We start from the raw sequence: 19,402 nt of genomic DNA, 5'->3' as shown, positions 1-19,402 counted from the left end.
ACCAAAGATCAATGATGTATATGGAAATCAATTGTGTGAAGGATGTCCCAAAATTAACGCAAGACTTGAATTTCCCACTATTCGTGCAGTAAAGTGTTAGAACTTAAGCTTCTTAGAAAAAAAAAAAACTTTACCCTATTTCAAAAATCATTTCACAGCGGGTAGTTAAGGGTTAGTACAAATGCAACATTACAAGATAGAACAATGTGTTAATACAAGATTTGAATTAAGTAAAAAACACAGTTTTTTTTTTCTTCTTTAAATTGTTATAATTTTACTAGCTGACCCGGCAAATGTTGTTCTGCCTTATAAATTATTTCTATTGAATTTTTAGGTTGTTAACGAATGTATTGTAAGTGTGTAGGGATATGATCTATGACATAAACTGGAATGGAGCACTGTAGACGATGATCGCCGATGAAAACGAAAAAACACCAACCATTCATTTTCTCAATACAATGTATTTCATTAACGTAACGAACATATACATTGTTTGATCTCTTAAAAGTTAAACGTAAAGTAAAAAAAAGTAATATATTTTTTGTCCTAAAATATAAAAATGAAATAAAGAAAATCAATATTCATTTCCAAGAGCAATTGAGTGTACGACATTTTTTCTCAGTCCGTCTTTAGCCAACACAAATAAGCTCGATAGTTGGCCCACGAGAGAACATGCCACGTGTGGAAAACACGATGTGCCTAAATCTAAGCCGCAAACAGACATCGTTTGGCCTTGCGACTTATTGATTGTCACTGCGAATGCGAATCTAATAGGAAATTGAACGCGCTTGAATTCGATTGGCACGTCTGGAATTCGTGGCAGCAAAACATTTTCGGCTCGGAATTCACCATTCAAAATGGAGTATTCTATAACGTTTTTCATCAATTTTTTAATGACCAATCGCGTGTCATTGTACAGCCATGGTGTGTTCAAATTCCGAAGTAAAATAACAGGAGATCCAACTTTCAGTCGTAAAAGGTGTGGTGATATGCCTGGCAAATCCAGTGAGTTCAAAAACTCTGTTGGATAATTTACAGCTTCGTTAGCATCGCTACTGTATCGATCAATTTGTATGACATCAAGTCGCTTGGCAACGACTGCTGTATCTTGAAGTTTAAATTGTCGACGTCCACATTTTTTGCTGCCCCAATGGCTCTTTCTGCCATCACGCAGGATTTATGTATTATGTGCGTACATCGGGAAATATGCGGTCAATGAGAGCATTTTGCGAATCAACGATAGTGCAGAAATGAGTGGGCAATTTTATGCATCAGTATTTTCATAGATAGCAACTTCTCCATCACCGATATCTAACAATTGGTCCGAGAATGTGTCAGCAGATGGATCTTGTAGCATTTCGATGCGCGTGTTTATTTTTAGCTGGACTTTTTCAACATTACGTCACAGTGGCGATGATTTCAAGCAAGCATTGATCTCCTCAGTGTACGGTGAACGTGGATAGGAACACCCTAATTACCTAGCGTTGTGAAATATACTTTACGACCTATTCTCATACCTACCAAATACACATAAAAAATTTCATGAAAATCGGTCGAGCCGTTTTGGAGGAGTTCGAACACAAATATCGTGACATGAGATTTTTATATTTTAGATGAATTATAAAGTGCACAGGATAGGGTTATGTGTGGAATAACACATAAGGTAAATGGCCTCCACGGCTTTACTGGCACATACGCACTCTTTTGTCGAAATTTTCCATAACCATTTTGGATAAATGTGGCTGAATTTCGTTGATGCGGCATTGAATTTCCTCCTTCAATGTCTCCGTGCTTGTGGGCTTGCTAGCACATACCTTTGACTTCACATAACCCCATAAAAAGAAATCAAATGCTGTGAAATCACACGTGGTTGCCAGACTTTAATTGTTTTTCAAATATTGTTCAACAATGAAAACACGTTGTTCTATCGAGTGAAGTTCCATTTTTACTAACCTTAAACTTTCAGCTGTCAAATGGTTTTTTTTAAATAGGATTGCCAACACTTTATTGCACGAATGGTGCCAAATTCTAATACTGCGTTAACTTTGGAATACCCTTTATTTCGAACTAAATCGACATTCTTTAATCACATATCGCATTTCATTTATTCTATTTAATGATAACTCTGCATATAAATCCTACGTTATTTAATATTCCTTTTCATAATCTCAACACCTACTCGAAAAAGCTTTTTCGTAATTCCTGTGTTTTCCTCTTTCAGACATTCTACAAACGGACATTTGTTTTCTGGTCCTCTACGTTGTGCTACTTTTGATGTCGTTTGTCGAAGCACGTGAGTTGTTTCATATTTCCTTCAACCAAGCAGCTCTCTGTTATTATTAATCCAGCTGTCGTTTTCCCGCCACTCGGTGCTGAAATTAGCAATTCTATTTCGATAAAATTCATACAGTGGCTTAGATAAATACTTTTACCATTAAGCTACGTTATTTCATATATGTTTTGAAATTTACCAATTGTACGAAATATTGCTGTAAGAATTTCATTAAAATAAGAATCAAATTTGAAATAATCATATTTATTATCAGAATTGTATGATTTGGGGAAAATTTAACTAGAATGTAGAAAAATGAGAGTTGAACACATAGAAAGAATATTACCATATATCTGTTTATATGATATGTGTGTGTGTGTGTGTGTGTATGTATGTATATATATATATATATATATATATATATATATATATATATATATATATATATATATATATATATATATATATATATATATATATATATATATATATATATATATATATATATATATATATATATATATATATATATATAGTAATTATTGATACTCAGTTTGTCAAAATTAAATTAATTTAAGGAAAAATTCATAAAATTAATTATATTAAGATTTGTTTTTTACTATAAACTATTTATTGAAACAAACTTCTTCATAATCAACTTGTCTAATCATGCTTTTATATATGTACAATGTTCAAAGGCAGAAATATGCAGTTAAATACAGGGTGTTTATAAAGTCCCGGACCCATTTTGATGTTTAATAATTCATAAAATAATAAAGATAGATTAAAATTAATAACATAAATGGTTAAATAGACTCAAAAAGTTTCATGACCCTTGTCAATGAACTTCCACGTGTGCCCCCTTCGTCGCACGGAGAATATCAAGTCGATAGTGAATTTCACGCCAGGTAGCGACAAGCATGTCGGCATCCACAGAGCCATTTGCGCACTTTATGGCGATTAACAATGCCAGAAACATGAAAGGATGCTTCATCGGAGAACATTATGCTCTTCAGAAAATCAGCAGCATCTTCTATCCTCCTTAGCATATCTGTTGCAAAGGCCATCCTTCTAGGCCTATCGTTCGGTTCCAAAACTTGAACAATTTGAACTTTGTATGCATGCAGTCTTAATTTTTTCTTAATAACCTTGTACACCGTCGAAATTGGCATATCTAATTCTGTTGCCGCTGATCTCACAGATATTCTAGGATTGTGTAAAAATGTCTCTCTGACACGCTCAACATCAAAATCACTTGTGCAAGGACGTCTGGAACGTTTCTTATCTTCGATACTTCCAATTTCTAGAAAATTCTTTTTCCACCGCAAGATGCTGTTTTTGGATGGAGGATCTTTTTGGTAAATTCTTCTGAAATTTCTCTGTGCTTGCACTATCGATTTCATTTCTATGAACCACTATAAAATCTGTGCTTTCTCTTGTGGTGTACGCATTCTCCTTAATATCCACTCGAATAAAACATCACATACAAAAGTACTACATAGAACAAACACATCAAAAGTAAACATAACATTGCAATAGTTGCCAAAAACAAAAGAGAGAAAAATGCAATGAATAAGCAGACAATATTTAGAAAAGTACAGATATTTAGACTGGAAAATGAAATTATCTGAAAATAACCACACGTGCAGACGATATTTACAAAAGTAAAAATATTCAAACCTGAAAAGGAAAATATATGAGTTATTCCATCAATAAAGGCCATAAGTTTGTTTATATCTTTATTATTTTACGAGTTATTAAACATCAAAATGGGTCCGGGACTTTATAAACACCCTGTATATAATTTAAAATACTAATCACTGATAGATATATTGTTTTACACTTGTAAACTTTTTATTGAAACAAGCTACTTCAGGATTAATTAATATAATGATGTCTGATAAGTATGTTAAACGTCTAATCATACTAATAAGTACCTAATATACTTAATAATGCTTATAATTATGTAAAATGTTTAATTATGCTTATGAGTATGCGCATTTCAATCAACATCCATTCAAAGACATGGGAGTGCAGTAACAGCAAGCATGAAAATGCATTAAATCATATTTATTTACTGTTCCATTCTAGAAAATGTACTTTTAAAACTAAATATTAATTATAATTTTTAGCTTGCTATAATTCATTTGCTTTTCTTTCTCCCTAATGAATGCAGTGGCGTAATAAATATGTTATTGTTGTTGTCCTCAAGTCTATGAAACCCTGTCCCAGTCCACCCTGAAGAAGTCCAATACTAACAATGGATTGTCACTAAGATCATACCGGGAGAGATCTAGACAGATAAGAATGTGATTAGGTGAAGACTTTTCCGTAAAACACTTGGGGCAGACTTCAAAGCGATAAGAACCATCAGAATATTTCATAGTTCCACGGTGCTCACTAAGAAAGCGAGTAAGACTAGCCTGATCCTGTCTACCACAATCAAGAATATAGCTCCCTGGACAACTGCCCTTATACCAGTGATGTATTGGTGGGACCAGCCAAGAATAATAGTAATATAAATGGTTTTGAAGACACAATACTTTTTCAATTACCTACTCATATCTGACTTCAAATTTGTAAAATGAATGCAAGCATATGCTGTCTTTGGGGGCGCCTAAAAACTTATGCTTGGGACATCAATGCGACTGTTAATGCTACACCACTGAATGATTATTTGAATGACAATACAATGTATTTTCAGAGGCTCTGAGGGCTCGACACTTATTCCACAGAACCTACACACTGTACCTCTTTTCGGTGATTCTGGAATGCACTGGACTGGCCTTCCTTTGCGCCTACTATGCAATATATGCGCAGGATGGATCGGCTGGAATCGAGCTCAAACTTCTTGGTAAGTAGCATTCTGTATTTCATTACTCAGGCATTTAAAAATAAGTGAACCATTATTTGCAAGTAAGAAACCTGTTATAAAACCTCTCTTACCTGATGTAAACTTTTGTTTGCTTCTCCTTAAATGCTGCATTGGCTAACAATACACTGACCCTCATCCAGTAAAAAAAATTAATCATATAAATAAGAAAGTTAAAGCGGAAGCAGTATGAGTACCACTTATTAAATATTTTTGTATAAATAAACGCAACATATTTTTATCCATTTTTATATCGAATATTAAAAACATATTATATTTAAAACATATGGATATTTATAAAGAAAATGAAAGAAATTTTTAAATTCTTGAAGAAACTATTATCACAAAAATTAAAATAATATATTGTTTAAAAAATAATTTGACTTTTGATTATAGAAACATGTGAGTCATACCATTAATATCGATAGAATTTCGAACTTCTTTTGTCAATCGGAATTATTTAAAGCCCAATTAAGCGTACAATGTAACGTGGTGGAACTGAAGTAATTCTTAATTAATTTTGATTTGGAATAAGTTGTTTTCCCTCTTATCCAAAAAAATATTTGTAATAATCTGTAGTCAAATTTCCAAAAACTAATTTTATTTTATATTTTGTAAATTTTGCGAAGGTTTCAACTGTACAGCCTGAATTAGGCTTCCTTTAGATGAATCGCGTAATCAAATATTCGAAGAAACATTGAAAAGGATTTCGATTTCATTCAATAGAAGTATGGTTGTGAAATACATTTTAAAGTTTAATTAAATCCAAACTAAAAAAAATAAAGCAGTTAAATTGGTATCATTGAAAAAATAACTGTTTGGACTTTAAAACGGTGCAAAAAATATTTTTGCACGGGAATATTTTCGGAAGTTACAGTTAAAAAAAATCAAAATCACGCTCTTTTTTAATTTATTAAAGTTGTAATTAAAATTTCAAAAAAAAAAATTGCTCCGAGGTGCACATTTCCACCCTTCAGAATTCATTTAGGCAAAATTTAGTAGCAATAGGTGAAATGATCTGATCTGTAGAGTGCCAAAACATGCACTCACACATAGATAATCATATACACGCAGTCATCTTTATTATGAGTCGAGACAGACTACATATCCCCAGGGAGTCACACAAATTTAGAAGACCCCGTACACTTGAGGTTTTTTTTTTTTTTTTTTTTTTTTTGTGCTTTTTTTGCAGTATTTTGGTAGTTATTTAATTTTGCTCCTTCATTTAATTATAAAGGCCGTGCAATCGATCTTATTCAAATTAAAATAAAGTATAGTGTAAATTAAATTTGGAACATTATTCCAATAACACTCCTAATTAATTATCATTTGCAAGATGAAATGCACGTTATTTTATAATTTCAAAAAAAAAAAAAAAAAGAGTATGAGGCTTTATTATTTTTAAGAAATGCACGATTCTGTTATTGAATATTATTTTGATTTTGTTAAGAAATGATTTGTTATTTTTATTACTACTTTATTTAAAATTGTCTTCAAATTTCAATTTTTTAATGAATTATTACAATTTTTTATATCCGATATTTTGAAATTAACTTTTTAGAAAGTGATCTGCAATTAAATATTTTGCTATATGAAGTTATTATTAATATTTAATACTTAAAATTACTTACTTAAATAATTGAAATGAAATCGATAATAAATATTTGGTTTTGAAAATTTAATGGCGAAAAGGGGTCCTAAAGGGAATATGCAATGCTTGAAAACCCCTAAAAGACTTAATACTTCCTGGAATTCAACTAAAAGCAGATCCATGTAGACAATCTAAGCAAAAGATATTTCGTAGTAATTATTTGACAAAACTCCAAAGTATTGTAGCATTCCATTAGGTATGATAGTGCAAGAATCTCTTTAGGAATACTATTGCTAAAGACTGTATGAGAAGTGAATGCTTCAAAATTAAGCGGCCCTCTCGATCACCTGATTTGTCTCTGGTAGATTGCATTGTGGTGAAAGCTTATAACCCAGTTAACAGCTACGCTACCCGAGCAGTTGCTTTTGTATCGTGGTCATGTTACTCGGTTGCGGACCGTAAGGTCCCAGGTTCTATCCTAACTCAATACAATTTGCCACATTGGTGACCTCGGACGATTAACCATCAACCTTCGTACAGTGGCGCCATCTACCCACAGGAAACCAAAGTCGTCAGACTCACTTGACGCAGCAACACAAAAAGGCCGTAGCAACCCAAAGTCGTCAGACTCACTTGAAGCAGTAACCACTCACTCACACACGCTCGCCATAACGCTTGACGCTACTCAAATGGCTACAGGCGCAATTAGAATCAACAGCTAATACATCACCACTCAACAGCTATACCGTTCGTCTCACCTCCGACTCACTGGAGGAAGAGTCTGTGGTGAAAGCTTATAAGCCAGTTAACATCTACGTTACCCGAGTAATTGCTTTTGTATCGTGGTCATGTTACTCGGCTGCGAAACATAAGGTCCCAGGTTCTATCCTCGCTCAATTCAATCCGCCACAGTATCTTCTCCTCTATTAAAGCTCACTTGCAACACCAGCTCCCTAAGAAATGAGAAAACCCTTCAGTTTAGATTGGGTTCTCATGTGAGCTGGAGTGCTGGATAGATGCTTCTCTACTAAGCAGGAGATGAAATCTTCTTTTCTGGGATTGTTCTCATTTTCCTCCTACTAAGCGAGGGTGTGATCTAATATAGCAATTTTATAATGCTTTTAATAATTTAATTAGTTTTTAATGAAATCATAATTTGATACAACTTTGTTGAGTTTTGAAATTAACTGTTGAAAAAAGCTACAGTCTACGTCATTTATTGAGCTAGAGATACTTTCCATATTGGCTAAACTAAAAGCAGTAATTTGACCTCAGTGTCAGGGACGAGAGACGTTAGAGAGAATCTAGGACAGAAAATCCAAACATATTACATTCAACTGTCATGGCTATTGTTACTCTTCTTATTACTCTGTGTTATATTGCAGCATAAAGCAAGGTAACTAGTAATCACCGTATCTCAGTCGGCAGAATGTCTCGTTTAAGATTGGTTGGTCTGTGGTTTGAATCCCAGCCACTGCATTTTATCCAACGACTGGGATTCTTTTATTTAAATTGTTATCTATTGTTTATCCAAGATCTGGAAGATTCTAGAACTTTCTTAAATATTCAAATTGGATTGTTCTGGAACATTCTATATGTATTTAAATGCTCAGTGATGGACAAGTTCTCAATCTCGTGCTGTTGTGAGTTGCTTTTAACTTTTCGTTAAATAGAGATTTTATCTCTATATAAAAGTAAACATAATTTTAGCATTTAAGTGGCCGAAAAAAAGAAACTTTTGAAACTGGGAGAGCCCTAATTTGTATAGGAGAGAGGCAATGATAAACTGACGTCGGTTCACATTGCAATATGAGAGCAAAGCGACCGAAATTTTTTCCTTCAGTGATTTTACTATGAAATAGGGATTTCTTTGACTTGTGTACACTTAAGAAAGGGATTCTTAATTATCTTTAAAAGAATGTTGTAAGCTTTAGAGATTTTTATCTTGTTGTTCGGAGCGTAAGAAAATTAATAGTAATCAGTTTATTACAGCGTGTGTTAAAAATAATTAAAAAAAATTAGGAATTAGACCAATAAATGAGAACATATTAGAATGATGTTAATATGGCTAATTGAAAATTAAAATTAAGAAATTAATTAAGATTTAATTTAGATTTAAAAATATCATTACGTAAATATATTGTCACACTTGAAAAAAATAAATATTTCGAAATATAGAACTATATAACAAATATTTTATATTTATATAGCAAATAATTTATAATAAATATTTTATATATAAAATTATATAAAAGTAAATATGCATTATTTTTTAATGTATATTTTTTTTATTCTTTATTTTTGTAGCAAGAGAGAGGCCGTTTTTATTTTGTCTTTACTTCACTTTTAAAAATAACTCAAATTATTTTGCAAAATCGTATTTCCTCAGCAACAATATTAATTTATCAGAAAAAAATCATAAAATAAACTACAAAAAAAACCGAAAATATATTTTGTGATATTAAATGATAGTATGTAAGTTGGCTTTAAATGTTAATATTTATTTCTACTAAAAAATTTTAGTATCAAATTTGTAAGCAATTTTTTTTGATAAATTCTTCATATTCGTAATAAATTTCTTAAGAAATTGAAGCACAGAAACTTTTAGCCCCCCCCCCCCCAAAAAAAAACCAACAACCTCATATTTGAAAAATTTTCCATCAATTAAGAGAAGATATAACGTCTGACGTAAATTTTATAGAAATAATAATAAAAGATATTAAAGAAAAATGCTCATTACATTTTTATACGCATTTCCAGAGTTAGAAATTGGATATTTCCGAGACAGGTTTCCGTTTTATATTAATTATTAAAAAGGTTGTCAAGGTCTAGTAAGTCTACCATAATACATTCTAAGAAAACGATACCGCATTCATAAAAAAAAGGCTTTGTGTTATGAGACATCATTCGATATCGATTACAAGATATCGAATGATGTCACGTAATCCATCATGCTAGTGAATAATGTATTCTGATATTCACGTTGATGAAAGCATCCATTCTTTTCGCAAGAAATATATCACCTGGTAATTCATTTGCAGTTTTTGAGGCCATTAAAAATGTTTACGATATCAGTATATCAATAAAACGATGAAATGAAATAAACTTTCAAAATTTTGAGGTAATATAACTTTGTAACTTTAAAAAAACCCTCAGATGATTAAATCCATGTTCCATTTAGTAAAATTATTTATTTTCTATTAGTTTACCGAATGCAATTAAATATAAAAACAACCAATGCCTCAATTACATTACGAGGGTTATTAGAAATTTCAACATTTTAGCATGACCACTATGATCCCAAGATCTATCACCAATGTATCATAAAGTAGGACATTACTTGAAGACAGATATATTTATTCTTATCTCTATTCTTCGACTACTATTGCTGATCATATTTAAGTAACGTAACAATTGTGGGTACCCATCAATAGGAAAGAACCTGATATTTGTGAGATCAAATATATTCATAATTTCATGCCAATTTTCAACTCTGTACATCTCCAAAGTTTTACAAGAAGTAGTTACATCATATTTTACAAGTTGCTACTTATGTATTTTTAGTCTATGCTCTTGATATACCTTCGTACCTTACTTCATAAAATGTTTGTTATCATTAACGTGATAAATGTTCTCCTTAAATCAGAAATCAAATAAAATTTCATCGAACGGGATTCAATCAAATGACGCCATAATCACATGAAATATGCAAATGCACATGTCATCCAAAAATTAATGATACGTTGCCTTATACTTTCAGTCATATACGATGTGTGATGAATCCATTATTATGACGTCACTGGCCATAAAAAATAAAATTAACATAGTATGTCACTTTAGCGTATGCTTTCTTATGTTTTCTGAAAGATGCTCAGTTTATCCCCAAATTAAAATGGTGCTGCATATTTGATTTATATCACGTGATGAGAATTGTAGATAATGTCACATTTCATATTTTAAGTCAGTATCTCAGTTTCATTAATCCATTCCTCGATTTGATCTGAGATGAAACAAGTAAATTCTTTTCGTTTGTGACGAAATCCCTATTATTCACAATTTAATTGTGAATAATTGGGATAAAATATTCGTCGTGTTTCATTTTAGTCCAAATTCTAGTGAATAATGATTCTCCCAACAAAATATTTTTGTTTCGAAACTATAACAGATATTAAAATAACGTTATTTTAAAAGCCTTACACTTGTTCTTTTTATTGCGTACAAGAACCTTCTTAATAGAGATGAGTTTCATGACCTTAAAAACATAACCATGTGGTCATTTATTTTCTAACTTTTGGGGTAATGTAACTTCATTCTCTTATTCTTCATGAAAACTATATACATGAACAGGAAAATTATATCTTCTTGCAACAATAGAGGAAAATCATAAGATTAAATATTTAATGAACCCTGAAAAATGAAAAAGTTTGAATTGTACTGTAACATAAAAAAAAATATTGTTAAAAATTATGTAATTTTTTTTTTATAACAAGATCAGAATTAAGGAAAAAGAATTCATCCCAATTAAATCTATATAATCCAAAGACACTTTTTTTTAATCTTTAAAATAGTATATGAATCATTTTTATGCAATAATATTTACGTTATTGTTGCATATATTTATTTTGAAAAAATGCCAAAACATCACTTAATTTTTTATTACTTAAAATCATTTCGCATAGTCCTTTAGCGGTATAAGAGACGCTAGGATAGAACCTGGGACCTTTAGGTTAGCAGTCCAGTAATTAACCGATTTTGCTAAAACAGCTGTTCGGGCAGAAGCGCTGTTACTGGCTTATATGCGATTCACCACAGTACTCTCCCTCCAGTGAGGCGAAGGGGAGACGAACGATATTGCGTTGAGTGGTGATGTATTCAGTAGTAGCTGTTGTCTTAATGGGCCGTACCCTTATTTGAGTAGCGCCAAGTGTGTCTGGCGACTTTGGGGTTGCTGCGTCACGTGAGTCTGACGACTTTGCTCCGCCAAGTGAGTCTGGCGACTTTGATTGCGAGTAGATGGCGCCACAACAGCTGTATGAAGGTTGAAGGTCAGCGTCCGAGGTCACCAATGTGCAGGTTTGAGACGCGTGAGGATAGAACCTGGGACCTTTAGGTTAGCAGTCCAGTAACTAACCGATTTTGCTAAAACAGCTGTTCGGGCAGAAGCGCTGTTACTGGCTTATATGCGATTCACCACAGTCCCATCTTCCAAATTATATATGTGCCAGTTTTGTTAAAATGGTCATCTAGATAAAATGGCCTATCATATAGAGGGACAAAAGACAGAAAGCACGCATACATACACATTCTTAATTATTATTAGTTAAGAGGAATTGATAATTTCTTGACTGAGTTATTTATTTATATCTTTGTATGTCTTCCATCTCAAAAGTAACCAGTCTCTAAAATATGGATCTTTTCAGCGTACTAATTCACCAAATCACCGAGTATAACTCTTGAATAATATTATTTTATTGATTACATTAGTCAAAACATCTTAAGATTTTATTTACTACTAATAAAGATGAATGTATGAGTGTGTGAGTTGGTGCTGAGATCAAGTCAGATCGTTTAATCTGTAACTACCGAACTTGGCAGATATATAATTTGGAAGGTAGGAAATATACATCTCGGCTTGACTTACTTTGTAATTTAATTAGAATTTTAGTTAATTAAAAATTAAGGGAAATTTTGACATTTTCCCTCGATGTATTCCGAAAACATTACATTGCAAAAATGCTTTTTTACATCATATTAAAATTAAAATATATATATATATATTGTATATATTTAATGATACAAATTTCTTTCTCAAATAATTTTTTTCTATTTGCAATTAACTTTTAAAATTCAATTTATGCATAGTTTATAATAATATATTCCATTGTTGAAATACAAACTCAAATCGTTTTCTTTGTGGCTTCAATTATTTTAAGCTTGCTTTTTTTCTATTTCCGAGGATTTAAATATAAAGTTTGGTTTATTTTTTCAAATTTGAAAGGTTGCAGTATAAGGTGTGTTTTTAATAAATATTTTTTCCTCTTATTGTCCCTACAGTTGAGATTTACTTTCAGCATCAAGCAATAGTTAAATATTTGTAAAGTGTCTTCATTTATTAACACTGCAATATTTTTTTTATACAAAGTCAGAAAAGAAGAGAAATGTATTGCACAATGAAGAGAATGGGGTAAGGTTTCTATGTATGAATTATATGCCTATTAAAATTTGAAATTTAAAAATATACAGCTGAGAAAATCTCTAAAATCAAATTACTCAAAATATCTGATTGAAACTTTTATGACCATTCATTGTATTAAACCAACTGGTGACCAAAGGAAGATAGTTCAAAATAAATAATAAACAATTAACTCATCCACGAAAGGGTCCATTTGTCTCTAATATTTCAAGATGAGTTTTACGCTTGGATTATTCTCAAAATCTGATTTGTTTCTTAATCGTTTCGTCACACATGGCGTTTTTTCGCTGTAAATTTCATTATTTGCATATAAGTAGAAAGATAAACTTAAAAATTTTTACGTTTCTTGCTTTTAAAAAACTGATAAATGAGTAATTCTACAGTTGACGGATTCCTTAATAGCCGCAAACAATTTGAACCAGTTGAACGAATCGACACGCACGTAAGATTCTTTATTTTCCGTGATAAAGATTTCGTTCATAGATGAGAATTGTCACCACTCGAATGATGGCCAAAATGGTGCAATTTTAATGGGAACAAACCGCCTTCCTCGACCAGCTGATTCGCCGAGGATATTGGTTATACAGTACATTCCCGAGTATCCGGTTTCCGTATTATCCGGCCTATACTTTTTTTTTAATCGTAATTAAACGAGAAAGTTAAGGCATTGCTTAGGGAACAATGCAAGGCTTTGAAAACGGACATCTTCTACGAGCTAAAATACAGAAGCATTCATTTATTAAGGACTTTTTCAAAACCTAAAACACCTTAAATTTTGACTCTTATTTTAGAGTTACCTATCTGTGTAATCATTTATCAGTAAAAAATAAAATCAGTTTGAGTCAATTTTCTTAAGAATTAGGCCAGCAATTCATGTTAATATTTTGTTTATGCTTTTTGCATTCAAGTTGGGCGTTACAGAATTTATGTTTAAATGTGAAGGGTTTATATCCTTTTACTTACTTTTTCTCTAATTCTTGAAATGTGCAATGCAGTATTCTGATGATGATTAGATGTGTGCCAAAAGTGGCGTTACACAGGTAAAAGCTCATAAATAAAATTTAAAAAAAATAGAATTGAAATAGCTATCAAAGGACTAGCTATTCAAATTTTTTTTTTTTATAATCTTGTGTACTAGAAATTAAAATAGCCAAAGGAAAAAAAAAAAAAAAAAAAAAAAAAAAACGAGGAAAAAAAAGAGTAGGCATAAAAAAGAAAAAAGTGGAGAGGTCTAAATAGCCCAAGCAGAAGAGTCTACAAAATATTCCAACAGCATCATTGAAACATAATTTGTAAATAATAAAATTTACCGAAGATAGGCAATTTAAATTTAGAAGAAAAAAATTATATAAATAAAAGTGAATATATTAATAAAGTGAAAAATATAAATAAACAAATGAAAAAATAAACAAACAGAAAAATAAATATATACAGTGGCTCAGTCTAAGGTAGAGTCTATGATCAGGAACAAAAGGCCTGATAGAGTTCTTTTTGCATTTTTTTTTCTTGTACTCACAAGATACTGTCCACTTTTAACAGTGCTTGACAAACCAGGATAAATTATTGTCCAGTTTGGAAAATTCTGTTTTCATTATGGTGTAGGAAATTCAAAATATTTTGAGCTTCTAAAGTCAAGTTTATTGTTTAATAGAATTTGGGAAATATTTAGTTGAGGTTTAATAAGTTTTCTCAAATGATGAAGAATTTGGTAATGGAAAATGTTGTGTGGAATGTCGCAATGCAGTATATAAATATATATAAATTACTAGTACAGAGCCTCCTATTTGAATTCGACACGTTACCGGCAACTGCTTCTATGATTCACCGAATCGGCCGCATTCACATTTTACGAGGCTTGAGATAAATGGAGGGCTTAGCACTCAATATGATATGAAGTGAGAAAATATGTTTATGTTTAAATAATATATGTATTATATATGTTATATATAAAATATTTTCTGATATTGGTGCACCGAAGAAATCATTTCATAGAACTCCGGCCTCTCCGGCTTTTTTGTTATCCGGCCTACCCTCCGTCACATTAGGCCGGATAAGCGAGTGTGTACTGAATTCAATTTAAACTAAATTTCTAAGACTTAGTTTGATGTCTGTGATTTCAGTGAGAATAAAACGTTCAACGGAGCTTAAAAAATCGCGCGATTAAATATTTGAGGATATAAATATGATTTTAATTCCATTGTATTCATTGTTGAAAAGTATAGAAGAAATACTTTAAAAATTTTTTCCTAAAATGCATGAAAGAAATTACAAAATAACTAACCAGGTATATTAAGAAAGGGAATTTTTAGAATTTTGAGAGTGGCGTGAAGATTATTTCTTCAATAATGCTTATCTTAGAAACAAATCTATGTGTCATTTCATTTTTGATTAATTAAATTTTGAAAAAATTGCTGCGCATTTCCCATATTCAAAATATATTCATGCCAAATTCAGTAATTCTACTTTAAATGTTAATATGTAGACACAGAGCTAATACATATTATCCTTTGTTATAAGTACAATTTATCTAAAAGTAGCAATCTACTACTTTATTTGCGTGAATTTCCCACTTATTTTACAGGAAATATTTGAACAAATCTCTAATTTCTAAAAGAAAAAAAACTTTTATTTGTAATCAGATATTTCTAATTAATAAGGCTCTAATAATTAATTTCAAGGCAGTGAAAATTCTTTAGTTAAGTTAAATGCATAGTAAAATTATATTATTTATTTCCCAAAAAAGTTTGGAGATATTGTGGAATTATTAATTTAAAGACTATTTTTATGAAACACATTGTTTTTAGATTCAATTTGTAATCATGTAATCTTTTCACATCACTTCTATTGAGTATGAAAAGAAATAAAAGGATATAATTTTATTTCTCTTTACTTTAAGATTTATTCTTTTTTTGTCTTCTTAGAAACATTTTGAACAATAGTAAAGGTCGTTGTTGAGAATTCAGTTGACCACGTGATCTCCCTGGGCGGAACTAGCTGCCAATCATGTGTCACGTGGTCTCCCTGTTGTTGTTTAGTATATTTTTTTCTAGGAGAAGCGAACTGGACTCCTGTACTAGAGGGAGTGATATCTCGACTCTCGGATCCCGGCTCTTTCCGAGAGAGTTTTATGTGTAGTTCTCTAGGCTTTCTACACTAAGGCGTATTCATGTGCCTTTTGTTGTTATTGTTACCAATAAACCCCAGAAAAGACAACATGTGTCTTCAAGTCATTTCACTCCAGAACACAATCTTCACTATCGAATAAATTATTGTTCAATCAAGAAACGCAACGGTAATTTATCATGGTGCCGAAACCCGGGAAATAGTATACTGGGTGAAGATTGTGTTTATGCTCTTGAATTGGTGAATAATCGTGGTGCTCCTGAAATTCTGCTTTTATTAAGGATTATAACTCATCGTTGGACATTTAAAAAGGTACTGTAAACTTTATTTTATGCATGAAAATGGAAACTCTTGATAAGTTAAAGGCCAAACGCAAGATAATTCGTACTGCTTGTACAAAATTGATTAACAAGGCTTATTTGTTATTAGAAAGTTGTGATATTGAAAGCGAAAGTGATCAAGAACAACTTTCGGAACATTTATCTAGTTTAGAAGCAAAACAATTAGACCTCAAAAGCCTTAATAGTGAAATTGAGGATTTAATTTCTGATAGTGCATTGTTTGATATAGAAATTCAAAGCTCTTTTGAATATGAAGAGCAAATAAATGAAGCTAAGTTCAAAATCAAAAGTAAGATCAAAAAGTTTAAAACTGATCAACAACCTATCCCACCACTTGCTGCTAATGGTTCTAATGTAAGAATTAACTGTCCTGCAACAAGCATTAATTTGCCAAAACTAAGAATTCCCACATTTAGTGGAGATGCTAGTACTTTTCTAGAATTCATCAATAGCTTCAATAATGCGATTGACTCTAATGATTGTTTAAGTAATGTTGATAAATTCATATATTTAAAGTCCTTTTTATCCGGTGAAGCTTACAAAATTGTTTCCGGTTTTTCTCTTACTGAAGAAAATTACAAATCGTGTTTATCTCTGTTAAAGGACAGATATGGGAAGCAAGACCATTTGATTAGTCATTTCATGAATCGCCTATTAGAAACTGAACCCGTAAAATCCTCTTTCAATCTCACGGGATTACGAAAACTGCATGACGAGAGTGAAATAAGCATAAGAAATTTAAACTCAATGGGAATTGCATCCGGAAATTATGGCCATTTACTTATACCTATTTTATTAAAGCAATTACCCCAAGATTTAGTCATAGAGTTCCATCGTAGAAGAGATTCTTCTAAGATTGGTGACGTCAATGAATTGATAAAATTTATAAAATTCGAAATTGAATCGCGCGAATCTGCGAATATTGCTACTGGACATTCTCAGGTTCCAGAAATTCCCCGATATCATTCACGAAATTCCGTTTATCATGGAAATACTAAATTTAAAAATAAATTGTCTTCATCTGCCGCGTTAAATACTATAGTTAAAAATGTATGTGCCTTTTGTAACTCCGACACGCACACTGCATTAAAATGCAAAAATTTATCGGATGGGCAAAAACGTTACAAATTAAAGAAAGAGGGTAGATGCTATCGGTGCATGGCTCATAGACATATAATTTCACAATGCAAGGCAAAAATTCCACCCTGTGAGACATGCCAGAGTTTTCAGCACAATTCCTTGTTTTGTCCAAAAAATAAAATTGAAAGCAGCTCGTTTGAAACCGAAACCCACGGACAGGAAGTCGTAATTTCTTCCATTTTAAAGGCAGAAGAGAACCCTGGCAGTTACGCGACCTTACTTCAAACGGCTAACGTCCAGGCAGAAAATGGTGCCAACAAGATCATGGCTAGACTTTTATTTGATTCAGGATCACAAAAGTCCTTCTTGCGCAGTGATCTGAAACAAGCTTTAAATTTAAAATCAATACGCCAAGAAAAGCTTTTAGTTTATACTTTCTCGAACCGAGAACCAATCGAAAAAATATTCGATGTTGTACGATTCAGAATAAGGAGCAAATTTCCCCCTTATCAATTCTTAAACATTGAGGCTTTGGCTTCAGAAGAAATAACTGGCGCGGACGTATACTCGAACGTTGACCTCAAACATGTAAACAAAGTCATTCCAGCCACCTGCAACCTTTCTGACTCCCTCGAAAATTCCACCCCTATCCAGATCCTGTTGGGGGCGGACTTCCTGTGTAATGTTCTAAGGGGAGAAGCAAGAAAAATAAATAAAAACTTGTTCTTGCAGCCGACACTCTTTGGTGACACTTTAATTGGACAAATCCCAGACTTGCAGAAAAGGAAACATTCTTCCGTATTTACTGTATCTTGTGCTGTAGTGGAAACTGATCTGAAGCGCTTGTGGGAGTTAGATTCTTTCTTGCTCGATGGGACTTCGGAAAATAAATCCAGGGATAATTTAGGTGATTTCGGAAAAGAGCTTAAAATAAAAAACGGACGATATGAAGCACCGTTGCAATGGAAAACAAACGAAATTAAAGAAAAATTAAGTAATAATTTTGACGTTGCGGAAAAGAGATTCATTGCTTTAGAGAAAAAATTTAATAAGGATCAAGCGTTGTTTGAGAGGTATAATGCTGTTATGCAAGAGCAAGTTAACGAAGGCATAATTCAGATGTGTCATGACGAATGTTTTACTGGATATGTAATGCCGCATAGAGAGGTTTTCAGGGAAACTTCTTCCAGTACAAAAACTAGGATAGTATATGATGCCAGCAGTAGCAAGGATTTAATCACCTCTGAGAACTGGTGGCATGGTCCTGAATGGCTGAGGAACGCGGAAAACCTTTGGCCCAAAGCAAAGGGATTTCAATATGATTCTAAAGAGCCAGAAATTGCATCTGAATTTAAATCTGGCGTTATAATTAACACAGCTATTGTTCAAGAAAAAATAATTGATCCAGAAAAATTTAGCTGCTTGCTTAAATTGCTAAGAGTGACTTCTTGGATATTGCGTTTTGTAAATACTCTTAAAAGGAAAAATGTTGAAAAGGGTCCTCTTACTTCAGAAGAACTTTCCGACGCAGAAATGTTTTGGGTGAAAATAGTCCAAAACGACTGTTTCTCTAGCGAAATTAAGTGCTTGAAAAATAATAAACCTCTCCCAAGAGACTCTAAATTATTATGTTTAAACCCTTTTCTTGATAATAATGATGTCCTAAGAGTCACAGGAAGACTAGGAAAAACAACCCATTTATCGACCTATGAAAAGCATCCAATCATACTCCCTCCCAAGGCTAAATTAACAGAGTTATTAATTTGGGAATCTCACAAAAGAGTCTTTCATTCTGGTGTATCCCATACGTTGGTGCAAATAAGAGAGAAGTTCTGGATTTTAAAAGCCAGACAAACCATCAAATCTCTTCTTGGAAAATGCACAATATGTAAACGATTCAACTCTTCTCCCGGAAATCAAGTGATCGCGC

The 19,402-nt window shown here is 32.1% G+C and overlaps 1 protein-coding gene across 1 annotated transcript in view; it reads left to right on the top strand.

Annotated features, from left to right (window-relative positions):
* The window catches only part of LOC129981245 (transmembrane protein 145-like), a 59,596-nt gene that overhangs the window by 23,204 nt on the left and 16,990 nt on the right, over nucleotides 1-19,402 (top strand). Inside the window, exons 6-7 of the mRNA XM_056092010.1 lie at nucleotides 2,222-2,293; nucleotides 4,977-5,126. Of these exons, the coding sequence (XP_055947985.1) occupies nucleotides 2,222-2,293; nucleotides 4,977-5,126 (222 nt within the window). The remainder of the gene's footprint in view (nucleotides 1-2,221; nucleotides 2,294-4,976; nucleotides 5,127-19,402) is intronic.

The sequence above is a fragment of the Argiope bruennichi genome, chromosome 1 (genome assembly GCF_947563725.1).
Source record: "Argiope bruennichi chromosome 1, qqArgBrue1.1, whole genome shotgun sequence".
Classification (NCBI taxonomy): domain Eukaryota; kingdom Metazoa; phylum Arthropoda; class Arachnida; order Araneae; family Araneidae; genus Argiope; species Argiope bruennichi.
This window is presented reverse-complemented; position numbering and strand designations above follow the sequence as displayed.